The 18,062-nt window shown below is 46.7% G+C and overlaps 1 protein-coding gene across 10 annotated transcripts in view; it reads left to right on the forward strand.

Annotated features, from left to right (window-relative positions):
- Window positions 1-18,062, forward strand: part of KCNT1 (potassium sodium-activated channel subfamily T member 1) — a 2,308,650-nt gene that overhangs the window by 1,845,784 nt on the left and 444,804 nt on the right. For all 10 annotated transcript variants that reach the window (XM_069609538.1, XM_069609540.1, XM_069609539.1 and 7 more), the window contains 2 exons: window positions 2,583-2,747; window positions 4,412-4,548. In XM_069609538.1, coding sequence (XP_069465639.1) covers window positions 2,583-2,747; window positions 4,412-4,548 — 302 coding nt within the window. The remainder of the gene's footprint in view (window positions 1-2,582; window positions 2,748-4,411; window positions 4,549-18,062) is intronic.

Below are 18,062 nucleotides of genomic sequence, written 5' to 3' on the forward strand. Positions count from 1 at the left end.
CGATCGTATACTTTTGAATGAATGTTCAGAGTCTGTTTATATTCGTTTAATGGTAGAACCTCAGTGAGTAGTCCCATTGTCTCTTCCCAGCTGGCCCCTGTCTTCACATGTTAATTCAAGGGGTCTGATTTCTCACTGCTAGTCAATTATTGGAAGCTACTGCCTGTGCAGAGCTCCACATGCCAGTGTGGCATGTAGTGTGGCACGTGGCAGAATTTTCCCTAAATCCTGTTGACATAACATACTCTGGGCCTAATTCACAGAGCGTTTTCCAATGGGGGGTTGCCATTATAAAACGCTTCTGTGAATTAGGCCCTCTGTCTTTGCATAACCTTAGGCCACCCCCCCCCCCCAGCGGTTAGCCATACTTGTGTTTTCTGTCCCACTCCTTCAACTGTGGTTACTATTGTTCTGTGAATCTGTTCCCCATTAGGCTCTCTCCCACTTCTAGTTCTCCTTCAACTGTGGTTACTGTTGTACTTTTGTGTGCCACCAGTCTCCTACCCTGTTGTGATTCCTAGTGTGCCGTGGGGCTATGCGTCTCCCCTTCTCTTTTCGCTCCCTCCCCCTCCTGGTCTCCTCCTCACACCCTCTATGGTGCTTTCTGTTTCTCCCATCTTCTCTAACTGCTACTCTATCTCATATCCTATCCCTCTCACTAAATCTGGAAGGAAGAAGTTCAAGAGGTACATCCTAGTCTCCAACCTAGGCCTCCCTATCGCTTACACCTACATCACTGCTTCCTCGAGACAGACTCTTTGTCATTCCATCACCTGACCTACGGACCCTTCATGTGGTCTCGACTCTCGATCCTGTCTCTTCCTCTCCCATTAATGGTGGCACTCGGTCGGAAGCCCTTGAGGCCTCCTTCCACTCCTCCAAGATCATCATTAATGTCTATCTGAATGTAATTGTCTTGGCCCAGGGCCCTCAGCCCAATCTCCTCCTGTTTGATGGGCATCTCCCACTTCTTATCAACTTCCTGCCTTCTCCTGCTGCTCCTACTAGCACCTCCATGGCTCCTCTGCCTCCCCTCACTTCCAGCTCTGCCCACTCTTGGGCTCCTCTTTCACCTCCGCTCGGTGTACCTCAGGCATGTACCCCAACCTGGAAGTCTTTCAAATGTGGCAACCTGCTCCACGTCGCTACTCTCAACTCTCGCTCTGCTGTCAAACACTTCTCTGACATCTGTCACCTCTTCGAAGACCTTGACCCGGATGTTCTCGCTCTCACTGAGACATGGTTCACGGCCAGCTCTGTCACAAACTTTGACACTCTCTTCTCTGACGGCTACACAATCATCTCCAAGCCCAGAACCAACCGACCCGCAGTTAGAGTAGCTCTGATCTTTCCTGAGTGGCTCCCTGCTTCTGTCATTCCTACGCAGGCCAACTCCTCCTTTGAATGCATGGTCTGCAGGCTCTCTATCTCTCCTGGCCTCTCTCTGAGTGTGGCCACTATCTACAGGAGGAGCTAAGAGGAGCTAGGACTCTTTTTCTGTTGATAATACGAGTTCCATTGGGCACTGTCCTAGGCCTCTCCAAACACAAATCCCAGTCCTTTGTTAGTTCTTTGGTCACTATCTACAGGCCACCTGGCCTGATTGCCCTCTTCCTCTCATAGTGGGCTGACCGCTCCTCTTCTCTCTTTGAATCAAACTCTCAACCTCTTCTCCTCTGAGACCTCAACATCCACCTAGATGCTCCTAATCCCTTCTTCCGTGTCCCCATTCCCGTGGAGTCCTATGGGACTTCACGGAAATGGGCACATACACTTTCCACCACCTGATATCCTGGGCCCCCTGGACTTGTGGAACCGGAATCTCAGACAGCAGAACAGTGTTACCAGTTTGGTGGCAACCCGGCAGTATCACTGGCTGGTTACCGCTGAACTCGTAATGAGGCCCAGTATGTATATATACAAATATAATCAAAAGCTTGAAACTTTTGAAGTCAGTACAGGATCGTTACAAACATTGTAAGGTTAGGGTAAGTGTTGTGAAAAATGAAATGAGCACCAAGGCCTGTGGGCATTTTGTAGTTAGTGGTTGAAGCACACAACTCTTCTATCACAGACATATTTGTCAAGTATAAAGATCTATTGTCATTCTTATGTTCCCAAAATGTTATTTGATTGTATGCAAAGCACCCTGGAAACCTCTCTGGTGCTATTTGTCCCCCTCCCCTTTCTCACATGGATATTTTGAAAGAGTACAATAGGAGCGCAACAGACTTTGCATCTTGGCATGACAACCTTCTATCCCAGAATAATGTATATGGTTATGCTAAAGTCTGGCAATGTGCTTTGCTTAAGACAAGTGTAACATTATTATTATGGCTGCAGTGTATATCGGCAGTGATACATAGAAACAGATGTAGGAACATACGGTTTATGTGCTCCATCATTGTAATACTGTAAGTGAAGTTGGTGATGTAAATTTGCTGGTTAATGGCTTTATCCCATTTCACATTGATTTGCGATCAATTCCAGCACTTCCTGTCCTTGATTCTTCTAGAAACCTTTTTGGGGTGTATGGTTAGGCCATAACAAGTCTACCGAGTGATTTTCTTGTTTTTTTCCAGTTTGAGGAACTTGTGTACCTATGGATGGAACGCCAAAAATCAGGAGGCAACTATAGCCGCCATCGGGCCCAGACTGAGAAGCACGTGGTCCTCTGCGTCAGTTCCCTCAAGATAGACCTTCTGATGGACTTCCTGAACGAGTTTTACGCTCACCCCCGGCTCCAGGTAAAGACCTGAGTGTGTCACGTGAGTGCAGTATCGCTGTGAGTACAATCCACACATGCGTCCAGTCCACGGGCCGATATCATCATACAACCACAAGGAAATGTAGGTGTCGCAGAATCACCCTCCATTTGCCCCCTGAAGCCCAAAGGAGTGGGGTATGTCTGATCTGTCTTCTCTGTAGCCGATATTCAGAATTTGGTTGGTCGGTCCATGTGAATTTTCAAAGGGAAATGACACAAATCAAATTTCACTTATGACGTTTATTTTACTCATGTTCCTTTAGGATTGTTATTAAAGTGCATCTTCACTCCAAACGGCAGTGGGGCTGCTTTACAAAGCCAAAACATTAAGATAAGAATAATAACACAGAAAAATCCAACTTAAAATAAAAAACAAATCTTCTATCAGGGGTAACAGGAAACACATAAGAACAAAATGTAGTTTCAAAACATTATAAACGGTGAGAAAGAAAGAAAGAAAGAAAGAAAGAAAGAAAGAAAGAAAGAAAGAAAGAAAGAAAGAAAGAAAGAAAGAAAGAAAGAAAGAAAGAAAGAAAGAAAGAAAAAAAGAAAGAAAGAAAGAAAGAAAAAAAGAGAGAAAGAAAGAAAGATAAAGGCTCAAATTAATAATACAAAAAATAAGGAATTGTTTGTTTAAATGTCTAAATGAAGGGAAATGATGTCTTTTAAGCTCTGCAAAAAGTTGAAGGAATAGGTCACAAATGTATATGAGTCTACAGGGAGCTCTGGCGCCATGAAGCAGCAGTGAGGAAATCTAGCTTTGGGATAAATCAGAGATTCGGAACGCCATACGCTATAACCAAATAATATTGTTTATGCAGTTAAAGAGCAAAGTCCCTGAGATAGCTGGAATTAAAACGAAGCACCATTCTCACTGTCCAAACCCACATTCCGCCACTATAGGGCGGGGGCAAGTAAAGCCCTCCAAAGAAGAGAAGATAGTAAGTTCTTGCCTCATGGAGAAGTTGGTGTCGCTTTTCGGGTGGGTGTTTACTTCTGGGGCACTTGGTCTTTCTATACACTAGGATTTGCCATTGTCCATGCACCTTCTTCGATGGTGGTGTTCTTCCAAGGGTGCACCATTGCTCCAGTCTACACCCACAACTTCTAGGAGTACTTAGACTGCACATCTGTGGGAAGAAGCAACAAGGGGATCCCCCCTCAGTCCCTTTGTGTGTCCTATGACTCCATGTTCTTTCCTGACATGATCCTTGTCACCTGACCTCGCTGTCTGTCAAAATCCAGCTGGGTTTCTGAGTCCTATGCTAAACCCATTGGGAACATGCCTCAGTGAAGTCAATTGTCTGGCCAGCTGGATGTCTGAAATTGCATATGGTTGGTTTACGGGACTGCTTTCGCTGGGTGCAACCTCTCTTGAAGCTACTGGAGATATGGGGTCCAAGAACAGCCTCACTACCGTTACCATGTTCTGCCAGAAGTTTCCCATCAGATGTGGGGCAAGGGGGTTGACATTTCATTTGACTTAGGATGCAACAAAGAGGCAAAACTGTAAATGTGCATCACCTAAGTTTGAGTGAACTAGTAATGATCCGATTACTCATGCCATAGATGCATCCTCAAAGTGGGTGATGCGGGTGTAGAGAAGCCGCTGATGTTCTCTTGGTCGTGTCTTTACCATTTCAGGATTACTACGTTGTGATCCTTTGTCCGACGGAGATGGATATTCAGGTCCGCAGAGTTCTCCAGATTCCCCTGTGGTCCCAGCGAGTCATCTACCTGCAGGGATCCGCACTGAAGGATCAAGACCTCATGAGGGCCAAGTGAGTGGACACTCGTTTATTTACATTCCATGCCATCTCTGTTACTAGCAATAGCCAGTGTGCTATACCTTCCAGCTCGGTGACGATGAAATGACCAGATCATCCTGTGACCCAGTGGTGTAGCCAGAATGTCGATCAAGATGGGACTGCACCATATACATGTGGGTCAACGGCAGGGGTCCCCAAAAACCTAAGTAGACATGTTTCTTTGGAGCCGTTACTTTTGTGCTCATTCACGATCAGGGCAGAGTTTGGCATTTTATGGACTATCTTCATTACATTGTAAATTACAGATGGTGCTATTACCCAGCTCAATGGTACTCAGTGTATTAACTTTGAAGGAGGAACAACAGAAAGCAACCAGGCAGAATGGGAACATACTGTATGCACTCTGACCTAGCCTGTGATCATGGTGCTCTTTATAAAACCTCAGAATAAAGAACTAAAAAATCATGTAGGTTCCACAAAGATCTCTGGAGCGCTACATATATGTGATCCTAGCCTCGTGGAATGAAATCTATTAACTGCTCCCTCTCCTCTAGCTGTTTCTTGTTTTCTTTCTCTGCACCTACATTGTGTACAGCCCTGCATTGCCTTATAGCTATGTATGTGCTATATGTAACCTGCACATACATACAGAGGCGCATGTCTTTGTCTTCTGCTCTACGACAGTGGTCTGCATGCAAACAAACGACTAAGTGTACACCTTCTAGAGCTAGATATGCTATGATATTTTGTTCATTTATTTATTTAGTCATAGAGAAACCCATTGCCCACTTTCTTAACCAACTAACGTACATTCAGACTTGTTTTGTAAAATCAGCCGGAAGCGGACTCTCAATTCATGTTCTGTAAGTCCTGGCATTATAAGCACATGTCATTTAGGATTCCTATACAGTTTATAAGTACAGCAATACACGTTGCAGAATGCAATATGATGTAAACGTAAGAGCCAAGACGGGTTGATTATTTCACACTTGGCATGGGGCAACTTGAGGGGCTGACCAATGTGTTGTGCTTCTTTTGAGACATAGACATACCCAAGAAAATCCTGTTTGATAAAGCCACACACTTGTAATCATTGCTTCAAACAGACATGCAGCTTGTTTTTAAGAACTGAAGCGTAAACTTAGCATTTTCACGAAAAAAGGGCTAGCATGTTTTGTTCACATCAAACAAGCAAATGTGTGTCCTCTTCAGCTTCCAGCAACAGCTTTGAATACTGCTGAACTGTTGCAACCAAGAGAGAGGAAATCCCCTAACTCATATCTTTAAATAGAGGGGCAACAACTCAACACAAAATATGGTACTCAAGGGGAATAATGTACTGAAGACAAAATTAATGTAATCAATGCACATTTTAAGTTACAATACTTCTCATAAATTTAAGAGGCAGCTCAGTCTACACTCATAAAAGTGTAAAAAAACATTTTATTTACAAGTAGATGACAATATGGTGCATTCTATGCTGACCAATTGATCTAATCTAATCTTTCAAGATATCCAAGGAGCGAGAGACAAATATTCCCTTAATGTGTCACTACACCCCAGAAACTCCATTCGGTATGAACAAAGCCTAAATTAAGAAAGGTCTGTTAGTCCAGACGATGACAATTTCATTTCCTCCATCCGGCGGTGTCTTCTTCATGTCCACCACTGCAAATGAGCAGTGACTTCTTCAAGTAAAGACCAGGGACTGGCAAAAATAGTCCACAGGTCCATGCAGGTATTTCACATATCTGCATTGGGTGCATCCCCTGATTCTCCTCCATGACAGCCGATACTGGGGAGCTACCAAAGGGAAATGAAGAGAACAAAACAAAAGAGCTTCCCCTGGGCAAGTGCAGATGCCTTCATGCATGAAGGTGGAAGATCGCCCATCTGCTGAGCATTTCACTCGCGCCCCAGAAGCAGAGCAGAATAAAAGGTAACTACAATTCCTGCTCGGTTTTGTCCAAACTTCCCCAAACTCATGCTAGGATAGGACACTTCGAGCAGGAGCCATAGAATATGCAAAATGGTCTTCTGCAAGACCTGGAAAGTAGAGCTGTGAATACATTCTGGGCATCATTACGAGTCAGTGGTGCAGGAACGACATGGTGGTAAAATGGTGGTAACCAATTGGCTGCCCCTTTGCCAATAGCTTCCCTCAACACTGAATTCTGACTTAAGAGTAAAGTTTAGGGTTTACCTCCAGCATCTACCCGGAGGTAACTCCTCCACTTGATCTCACAAACATTGAGAATTTACAGCGCATTCAGCATTATATCAAATGCTAAATCCGAAAATACAGAACTAGGGGAGTGGTGGTGCGGGAGTGTCTCCCGCACACCTAGTTCGATATTATCGGGTTCAGGGGGTGCCAGGGTGTCCCCTGCATGCATTAAAAGGGAGGCAAGGGCAAAACAACAAAAACCAAAGAGCTTGAGTTGCAAAATGCGATCAAGTCGGATTCGCAATGTCAAGCTTTTCAGATTCGTTCTTTTAGCGTACATCCGGATTTAATGCCGGGAACTACCACTCACAGTAAATGTCTTCAAATCCTCATGGAGTCCTATGGAGTTTACAAATTAGGACTAATTCTGCTATTACCTTGTAATCTGGCTATAATTCTGCCAGAGATAGTGGCCGCCGGTAACCACAAACAAGTTTGGCAAACTGATAATGAGGTTCTCTGACTGATGTCTACCTAGTAAAGGGAACACTGATTCTAGGAGCTGTATTATTAGGAAAACAACCCTCCTGAGAATTCTACCCTGATAGGCCTAATGCACTAACCCAAGGCAACCCAATGAGAAGAAAAGCCTTTGTCTGCATGATCTCTAATGCCTTCCATGTAGCCAGGACTCAACCACAAACTCTCTCAAGTGCCTTCATGATGTGGTTGAGGGGTAGGGGGCAGAGACTGCAGCTCACTGGCCTGAGCTCATATGAGAAGAGAGTGTTTCCAGTTCCCACTCCCCATAAGATGTCGCAGAGTCAAGGGTTGACTGGTAGCCAAAAGAGGCCTTGGGAATGTTTTCCATAGTGGCCCCCATATAACACAGTGCGTGCAAGCCCAACCCCTCCAACTGGGGGATCTCTCCCACATGACAAGTGTGAACAAATGGGTTAAAATAGCGACTTGTAAAGTATACTTTTCCCAAAATATGGATTAGCATAAAAAGCTGACATGTACTATTAATTCAGACTGAGGAATAACATGCTGGAAACCTTATGGAAAATCTTGATGTGAGGGGATGAGGGGAGATGGAATAAATTGAATGCTGTGCATAGGAGAGAGGGTACGAGAAGCAGAAAACCAGGGTACCCTCAGAAAAGAGGCCCACGGTGGAGAGACCCATGGTGGAGATGTAACCCCCTACCCCAAAAGGGGCCTTTAAAAGGGATTTATTGATAAAAGGTATATAAATAAATCTATATATAGTAACAACAAGACACAAAGGGGTTACAAAAGACACTTATTTATGTTGAAATGTGGTTTTGTTAGACAGTGGACTTACCGGACTGTACCATGTTCCCCACCATGGGGGACACATGGAATCTTGAGGAAGCTGAGGAGAATGGGCAGACCTCCCCTGCCAAGAGACAGAGGCCCTCATTCCGAGGTTGATGCTAGTCATGGCACCAATAGCGGTACCGCCACCGACTTGGTGGCATGGGGACTTACCGGTCTATTCCGACCTTTGCAGGACCGGTAAGTCCCCATTTGAAAAGCCATTCCCCATTCCCATTTGAGCCCCCATAGGGCTCAATGGGAAGGGGGAAGGCGTCAATAGCGGTACCACAAATTGCGGTACCGTTGTTGACCCCGGTATCCCTTTGCGGGTCCCATCCATAACACCTGGTAAAACCAGGCGTTAAGGGAGGGGCCCGCAAAGGGACCTCAGAATAGGGCGCAAAGGGATTACCGGCACCAGTGTCATTACCGGTGTCCGGTATCCCTTTGCGCCCAGGTCGTAATGACCCCCAGAGACATGGTCTGAACTGGAAAACACAAATCAGAAGGTGACAGTTGAAAGGAGGGGATTGACGAAGAAGAAGGATAGAGAAAGCAGGAAGGGAAAGAGCAGAGAAAAAAAAGAAACGAAGAGCTGCGATCCCTGGGGGGTCGCAGCCTCGACCGGCCCCCCCAGGCAGTTCTTTATGAGCTGGGCAGCGTCTGCCAGCTGCAGCCTGGCAAGAAGTTCAGCCCCAGGCTGCGTATACGTTGAGGCCTGGAAAAGACTAACACCTGCACCCGGGACTGTGTGTGTGGGGTGGTTCCCCGAGTGGGAGCGAGGCCTGGGAGGCAGGGACCCATACGGCAGCCAATCCATCCGGCCAGAAGAAAAGAAAGACCCAGGCCACGTCTGCGGTGCGGCACAGGTGAAGAGGATGTCACCCCAAGCCCGTTGTGCGTGTTCCCGCAACCCGAAACAGAGCGTGGCCGGAGGGCAACAGGCCGCCGGGAGGTGTGGGAAGTGCCAGGCCACGTGCAGTAAGTAAGCTTGCCTACTCCGTGACCAGGCGGGGTAGGTGGGGAAGATGAGGGAAATCCTGATGGTGCAGGTGGGTTGAGTCCGAGACCGCCAGCACTGCCGGGGGGCCTTCACTTTACCTGCTCTCCCCGATGCCAAGCGGTGAGAGTGGGAGAAAGCAGAACTCACCTGGAGCCCCAGCCACGACGTCCTAAGCAGCCGGTGCTCAATGCGAAGTGCGTCAGCTGGGCGCTAAGACACCGCCCAGGCGGGCAGGCCTGGGCGGTGTTCAACAAGGACTTATCTCCACCTGAAGGAAAATAGAACCACTGCCACAGAGGAAATGTAACCACTGAACTGCTAGCAGGGTGTAGCATGGGCTTATAAACCCAAAGGAACATATAGGGCTGGCAGAGCCCCAACTAAATAAAAACCGCCATGGAGGAAATGATCAAAAGGCTCACAAGGCCCTATTTAAAGCACAAACACTCAAGGCCAAGAACAACAATGGGCCCCCAAAGCCCTATAACCATACCAGCAGTACAGCATGCCACAGAGGAAATAAGGGTTTCCAAAGCCCTTCCTAAGGCCTTCCAGCAACCCTACTAAAGCATAGGGTTGGCAAAGCCCAAGAAGCACAGCAAGTGTTTGTTTGTTTGTTTGTGTGTTTATTATATTTATATAGCGCGCCTGACCCAGGGGTATCTGGAGGCTTTAAAGGAATAGGTACATAAAGTTGCATGTACATGGAAGACAGATTGGCAGAGAAAGTAAAATGCATAAGAAACATAAAACCTTGACTAGGATGCAATATGCATACAGGTAACAGGTATGGTATGAGTGTAGTTATGACTAAGTACAGCCGGTGTACCCAGGTTTACCCAAGAAGCACAGCGAGTGTCCCCATGGTCACCACCTGAGGCAGAGCGGGGGATCCCACTGATTTGAAATGGGGCAACGTACCAGTGATGCTGCAACAAGGTACTGTGTGGCAATTCCTTTTACCAGCCTGCCAAGAAGGGTTTTACTAAGAGTCTTTATTAGAAAGGGCAGACTGCAGCTGCCAAGGCTACGTTGAATCAATACAAATGGGTGATGAACTAGTGGGAGGTTATGGTGTGAGCGTGGAGTGCCCGGCGAGGGCGGATTGTGTACCTCCCCAAGGGTAATGCGACGGTCGGTTGTGCGTGGGGAATCTTCTACTCCTATCAATACAATGTCAAGCATAGAATGAGGGAACAGGTTGGGGCAAGTATGGAAGAGAAGGAAGGTGGTGCACGTATTCATGTTCTTAATTTAATGTAAGTAGATCTCCATTGGATTAGTGAATGTACATTGTTGTGTGGGGGTTGTATGTAGTTGATGTTCACATCTAATTAATGGTAGGTGCATTGATAAGCTTTTTCTTTTATTTATTAGCAGTTGGTTTTAAACAAAAACCTTACCGCTCTTTAAGAAATACAAATAAAACACATAAGAATCTTCCAACAATGGAGAAGAGAAAAGGAGTAAAATGTACATGCTGCATCATTGGGTTCTAGATAAGAAAGTTATGCTGTGATGGAATAAATGTTAAGGCTGGTTGAAGAGGTTGGGGTTGCTGCACCTGTATGAATAAGAACCCACATGAAGGAAACGTACTGGTGATGCATGAAACGTAATAGAAAGGTATATGTTGCCATGGTTGATATAAAAGCCTGTAAGGATACCAAAACTCCCATCAGGTGTCCCGTACCGTGCCTTCTCTAAGATCTGGAACTCAGTATTGTGGCCCATCTCCGGGATTAGCATCTTTGTATTTTCAGGTTGCTCAGCGCCCCACCAGAGCAGCTGGTCTGGGATGGTGGGGCGATGTCAGTGGGGTCCGTCCCTTGCCTGGAGTAGTATAATACAGTGCCTACCCGCGCATTGAAAAATAAATCAGGGGCTACAGAGAGGCCCACCAGGAAATCTACAGAGTTTCCCGCAGGCTAGTCCACTCCTGCGCCGAGTGGAGAAGTGGGGGTAGGGGAAGGGGAGCAAAAGTGCTAGCCTGAACTCAAGTTAGCTGCTCCTCTGCCATTAGATGGCCTGAACCTTCACGGTCCTGAGGAACATCGCCCCAGTCTCTGCCACTTCCCTTGCATTAACTTGGTGGGTGATTGGGGGTTCAGAAGAGCATACCCACACTCTACTGCTAGGTGTGGCAGGAGGGGAACTCAAGTGATAGGATGCCTGCAGGACAGGAACGATTCTCCTAATACTGCAGTCTTCCACTGACTTGCACGGAGACGGCTCGCGGCAGGGGTGTTGCTAGGACTGGAAAAGATCCGGGGCTACTCTAATGTCGGGACTGTCGAGACTTGGGGCTAGCTAGCATTTTGGTTGTAGCTCCTGAGATTCTACCCAGGGCTACAGCCAAAAGACCAGGGGATATCGCCCCGTTAGCACCCCCCCCCCCGTAGGTGGAACGAGAAGGGACACTTCTATTACCTGCTTCCGTGACAAGCTCTAGATCAGGCCTATGCCCAGCCTGACTCTGGGAGCCGGCAACTTTCTACGCCCTTTTCTTCTCTTGCTCGAGTTTCTGCAGCTTCTGTGCAGGGCCGAGGAGTCCTTGTGATGCCCTGTAGAGAAGAAAAGTCAGATCTCAGATGCAGACTCAACTCAAGGGTCAAAGGCCAGCAACAGAGACCTCTGGGAGTTCCTACTCCGTTTCACCAGGAAAAGAGACCTGGAAAATGTAAGGGTGCCTACAGCAATAGGCTTCAAACGCAAAACGGACAGCCAGAGTAGTAGTGAGCGGGATACCTTTTGTCATTCAAAAACAGGATGCATGCTGGGAGAGGCGGCCCTTAATGGGCACCGAGAAGTGGCGGGGCCTTTAATGAGGCTATACATGTTTTTGTTTTCTTTTTCGAGCAGCTGGGTAGCCTCTCTTTAAGTGAATATAAGCAGGTGGATACAACTGGAATAAGAAAATGAAGGCAGCTGATGGTGGACCCCACTGCGCCCCGTGTTGGAAGTCAATTTCCGCTCACGTCTGCAATGAGTGGGCGTCCAATGTTAGCGTCATTGCTTCCGCGTTTCCTGGCAGTCCTTCCCTAAGGCACCCAGTGTTTCCAAATCCCCCTCGTCATTATTTTCATTATCACTTGTCGGTGGGGGCGACGCATGTCGGTGGGGGAAAGGGGGGGGGGGCTTTGAAAGGAGGCCCTGTTTGCCGACCTTGTAACTATTCAGGACACACAAAAGGTCTTTTTGGAAGCGTCTTTCAGTTTCACCGGTCCATTATTGCCATTATTAGGCCCTCCACAAAGGCTGAATAGAATGTGCAGCCTTGAGTCTGCGCAATTGAAGGCTCCTGCTGATGGCTGCGGGGAGTGTGGGGGGGGGGGGGGGCTTAGGCATGGAAAGAGGCAGCAGGGCTGCTAGTCGCATATTGCTGACTCTTGAAACATCAGTGATGATAAGGATAACATGATGACGTGTGCAAGTTTAAGGTAAAGCAGCGAGGCACGTGGCCCCATTCGGCACACGTTGGGCAGAAAGGGCTGCTTGCTGGGTGATATGTTTAATTAACTTCTTGTAAAGGGGTTATTCTGCGGCAATACCGCAATTGCTAATCAATGGCGAACGCTGAGCTAGGCCTTTTTCTACCAATAAATGGAACTTAAAGCAGCTTGGATGTATTGCAATGAAACGTGACGTGCATACCTGCCTGTTATATCCGCCATACGTCCCGCAGCGCGGTGACGTAGGGCCTCTTAATAAAAGCCCCGCCCCCGACAGTGGGAGGCAGTTCCGGGCGAACCCAGCACAGCGTGTGGGTGTCTCCTTTTGTCCGCGCTGCTGCCAATGCCGTGCCCCAGGCCACGCGGCCTCCTGGACCGGTGCCAGCCCCACGTGCGGGGCCTCCCGAGCACCGGTACATAACACTGCCTACATTTGAAAATCAAAAACCCTGAGAAGTATGCCTCGCCCACAGTCACAAAAGACTCTGCCCATTTCCACACGGCCCCGTCCACCTATCAAAAAGGTAAACTCGGCTGTTGTAGCTGTCATTAGAAACACGTTTGCAGTTTGCACTTTACAATGGAATGCAATCAATGTGAATGTCCAAGGACATGCATAACCACCCAGATTGCACAGGAGGACTTGTAGTACCGAAATGGGACATTTCACCTTAGTTGTTTGTTATTTTTCATGAGGTTATATAGTGCAGTGGTGAACTGTCCGGCCTGCAAACCTGATGACTGTGGTTCAATCCTTGAGGTCCTCTTTATTTCATGAATTCAAAGAGGACCTTCAATGTTTCTCACTTTAGCTGGGGGGGGGGGACTGAGTTCACCCTCTGAAAACAGTGCCACCCGCGTGTACCCTCGACTTGAGCCCTGGCAAACTGTCCAAAAAGAATGAAGCTGAAATAACACAGATTACTGCTTTCAAACCGGTGTCATTAATGGCACCGGTTTGAAAGCAGTAATCCGCGTTTTTTTTGCTCTGCTTTAGCTTTCATTCTTTCTGGCCAGTTTGCCTTATGTTTTAGTCACCCTTCAATTTAGGCCAACTTAAACCTAAGGCAAACTGGCCAAAAAGAATCAATGCTTAAACAAAATAAACATGGTAATACTGCATTCTCGCCCTTTCCGGATCCCGTCCAATCCTCCATCCGACTGACTGCAAAAGACCAATCAGATGGGACCCAAAAACCCACAGACTCCAGGGTCTTCCCCAGAGACCCAGGGAAATGGATAAAGACCCGCAGTCTCTGGGGAAAACCCGGAGGTTAGGCAGGTATGGTATCGTGCAATATCATTATTGTGAAGATAACTCAATTTTGCAATTCTTTTTTTAATAGTGGACAAGAAAATGCCCAAAGTGCCTGCTCGCCCATTCACTCTGCAACTCCTCCCCTAATTCTTCTGTCATCCGCTCACTCCAACTCCTCTGCTCTCGATGTCAGTCATTGGGCCATTTAGTTAAGTCATCAGTCACTCATTCACTCACACTCACTTGCTCACTCGGATTTAGCACCTTGCTAGAAGACTCACTTGGGCAACCAGAGTACTACTCACGCACACTCACTTGCTCACTCAGACTTACCACCTTGCTAGAGACTCACTTGGGCAACCAGAGCACTACTCACTCACTAAGGTACTCACTTACTGTGCCTTCGCCTTCCTACGAGTATCCGTACCCACTGCTGTACCCGCGTACTCCTGGGCCCGCATTAGAGTAACGAGGCAGTTTTTGCACCAGTACAAAATGCGTTTAACTATATCCGGATTGATTAAACCTTTTGCACTGTCGCAAAATGTAATCAGGACAGGTCAAAGTTTCTACAACGCAGGCACTGGAACACATATTGAATTCTACTGAAGTAGGAGTGCCCATGGCACTCACATTCGCAATGGTATGTTTAGTAGGGTGGGGTGCGAGAGGTCCCTGGATGGACAGTGATGTTCAGGAAGGATCTGGTGGGTTGGGGTCAGGGGAGCGCTGCTCAGGCAGCTGCACATTATGTGTTACCCTTTCGTCTTATTTATTTATTTTGTTTTATTTATGTCTTTTATGGAATGCCCAGACACAGCAGTATCACAGCGTTTGTCACAGATTGCAGATAATAAAATATTACAGAGTTACAGATAAGGTGCAGCAGGAAGAAACAAGGGTCTTATGCCATTTCATCGACAGCTATTTTTTTCACTGTTTTTTTTAATGAAAGTTTTTCACCAGAAAACCCATTGAAAATGTTTATTTAAAATTTGGGGGGGTTCCCCACCAATCCCCCTCCTCTTTCGTTTCTTTTACTATTCCCGACCCCCCCTCATTCCCTTATATGCCCTTTGCCACCCCTACATTTTTGATGGGGATCTTCTGCGAACATTTTCGTTAAAAAACCTGTTAAAAAAATTGCTGTCGATGAAAGGACATTGTAACGAAACAAGGTGGGAACATTAGTCATATTTGTTGAAGAGCTAGGTTTTTACAGACTTTTTGAAGGACACAAAGGATGGACCATTTCTGATGTGAGCGGGCAGAGAGTTCCAAAGAGCGGGTCCAAGTGACACAGGAAACGCCCCCTCCTGCTCAATTGCTTTCGAAGCAAGGGGTGAATAGGGTGCCAGATCTGAGGGAATAAATCTCTAGTTCCGGTTAACGCTGTTGTTGAGGTAGAGCCTCGCTTCTTTGTGGATGCAGCGGTAAGATACAAAGTTTTAAAGTCAATGCGATACAAAGTTTTAAAGTCAATGCAAGCTTTAATGGGCAACCAACTGGCCTCGCGGCTGGTTGCTGAAATGAGATCTGACCGGCGTAGGCCTAATGCTGTGCACAAGGCTTTATTCTTCAGACGTTGGAGTTGCTGACGTGCCCATGAGGAGGATCTTGCAGTAGTCCAAATGGCTGGGGATGAGTGCTCTCGCATGTGTAATGCAGCTGCTGGCGGTAAGGAATTGTCTGCTCAGAGCCTAGCTGTGTAGACGGTGGAAGGCACTAAGGCATTGATGTGACTGGTCATGGTTAGCTTAGCTTCAAAGTGGATACCCAGGGCTTTGAACATTAAACATTTGTACAACAACAGAGCCATTACCTGTCCTTTTGGCATTTTCACTTCTTTTTCTCATCCTTCTTTGCTTAAAGGGATGGTCTAGTAAACATTTTTATTTAAAAAATAGATAGGCAACATAAAAAAAAAATACTAGCATTCTCCGCTTTAAAACTTCCTATGTAAAATATTGAGCTATTCAAGCTCAAAATTCGCAAAAGCAAGCACATGGGCGCATCCATTTTGTGAAATGGATGCCCCGCCTGTGCTGGCTTTTGTTTTTGCGGCACTAATGAAGGAAAAGCCAGCCAGCTGTAGTAAACAAAGGCTACCGCTGGGTGGCTTTCCCTTCATTAGTGCTGTAGGCGGAGGACGGGGACCGGAGACCAGAGCAGGAAAGCTGCAGCTGAATCTCGGTAAGTGCTATTTATTTTTTTTTAAAAATAAGCACTAGCTGCGTTTTTTTTTCTAAGTTTTCCGGGCTGGAGGAGCCCGGAAAACTTAGAAATAAAACCGCAGCTTTAAAAACGTTGTATTTATGTTTGCGGTCGCTTTTGAAGCAACCGCAAACATAAATACAACGTTGTGTTGGAAAACGCTGCAGTTTTTCTTTCCGAGTTTCTCAGGCTCCTCCGGCTCGGAGGAGCCTGAGAAACTCGGAAAGAAAAACCGCAGTGTTTTCCAACACAACCGCGTTGTTTCTGCCTGAATCTGCTTTACCATTTGGGGCTCTCGGACTCCCCACGGGGAGCCTGAGAGCCCCAAATTGTAAAGCAGATTCAGGCAGAAACAACGCGGCATTGCGGAAAACAACCGCGTTGTTTCTGCCTGAATCTGCTTTACCATTTGGGGCTCTCGGGCTCCCCGGGGAGCCCGAGAGCCCCAAATGGGAAAGCAGATTCAGGCAGAAACAACGCGGCATTGCGGAAAACAACCGCGTTGTTTCTACCTGAATCTGCTTTCCCATTTGGGGCTCTCGGGCTCCCCACGGGGAGCCCGAGAGCCCCAAATGGGAAATCAGCTGCAGGTAGAAACACTATGCGGCATGTAAACATAACCGCGTGTGTTTCTGCCTGCTGTGGCTTTCACTTTGGGTCTCCGGTGCTCCCTGGGAGCACCGGAGACCCAAAGTGATAGCCACAGCAGGCAGAAACACACGCGGTTGTGTTGGAAAACGCTGCGGTTTTCTTTCCAAGTTTCTCAGGCTCCTCCGAGCCGGAGGAGCCTGAGAAACTTGGAAATGAAAACCGCAGCGTTTTGCAACACAATAACGTTGTAGTTATGTTTGCGGTCGCTTCAAAAGCGACCGCAAACATAAATACGTTTTTAAAGCTGCAGTTTTATTTCTAAGTTTTCCGGGCTCCTCCTGCCCGGAAAACTTAGAAAAAAAAACGCAGCTAGTGCTTATTTAAAAAAAAAAAAATAAATAGCACTTACCGAGATTCAGCTGCAGCTTTCCTGCTCTGGTCTCTGGTCCCCGTCCTCCGCCTACAGCACTAATGAAGGGAAAGCCACCCAGCGGTAGCCTTTGTTTACTACAGCTGGCTGGCTTTTCCTTCATTAGTGCCGCAAAAACAAAAGCCAGCACAGGCGGGGCATCCATTTCACAAAATGGATGCGCCCATGTGCTTGCTTTTGCGAATTTTGAGCTTGAATAGCTCAAAATTTTACATAGGAAGTTTTAAAACGGAGAATGCTAGTATTTTTTTTTATGTTGCCTATCTATTTTTTAAATAAAAATTTTTACTAGACCATCCCTTTAACCTTTTCATTCTGCTTCAGTTATTTTCCACTTAGGCCACACATGTCCATAGGACGCTTGCCCTCGGCTTTTGGGGAGCCTGTCTATCTGGACCTTTTGAAAGACATGGCCCATTCATTTGGATGACCCGGGTGAACAGTACCCACATTATACTTAAAGCTTGAGTCCAATTCGACACCTCTCATGCACCCATGCTTTACATGTATTTTTTACAATACAACCATCTCCACTCTTCTATCATCTTCGTACACACTGTGTCATGCTCTGCACATCATTTTACTTCAATACATTTCTTCTCTTCTTTTAAATCAAATCATTTTTCGGTCAATTCATCCTGAGCAGGCTAACTTCCTGCTGTCGCCTGACGGCTTTCAATGCATCCTAAGCAGACTAAGGTCCTGCTGTCCCTGGCAGGGACGGCCATAGGATTTAAGTGGCTCTGGGTGGCACAATATATGTGTGCCTCCCTTATTAGCATAAATAGTGACATCAGTGGTGTTACAGAAAATGATATCACAGAATGAGTCTTTAACATGCAAAGGTATCAGAGGAAGTTACATTACAAACACGTTGCTATGAATAAGGCAGGAGACAAATACTCTGTGACTTCCAGTGTATGAATTGTCACTGTTAACATTGACCTATTTATCAATATCAGGAGTGTGGCTTTTTTTGAAGTAGCTGACAGTGTGAGCCGAACACCTTGGGCCTCATTACGACTCAGGCGGTAAGGGGTTTACGGCGGCGTAAACAGCGCCGACCC

Source organism: Ambystoma mexicanum, chromosome 8 (assembly GCF_040938575.1).
Source record: "Ambystoma mexicanum isolate Mex_15411 chromosome 8, UKY_AmexF1_1, whole genome shotgun sequence".
Lineage (NCBI taxonomy): Eukaryota > Metazoa > Chordata > Amphibia > Caudata > Ambystomatidae > Ambystoma > Ambystoma mexicanum.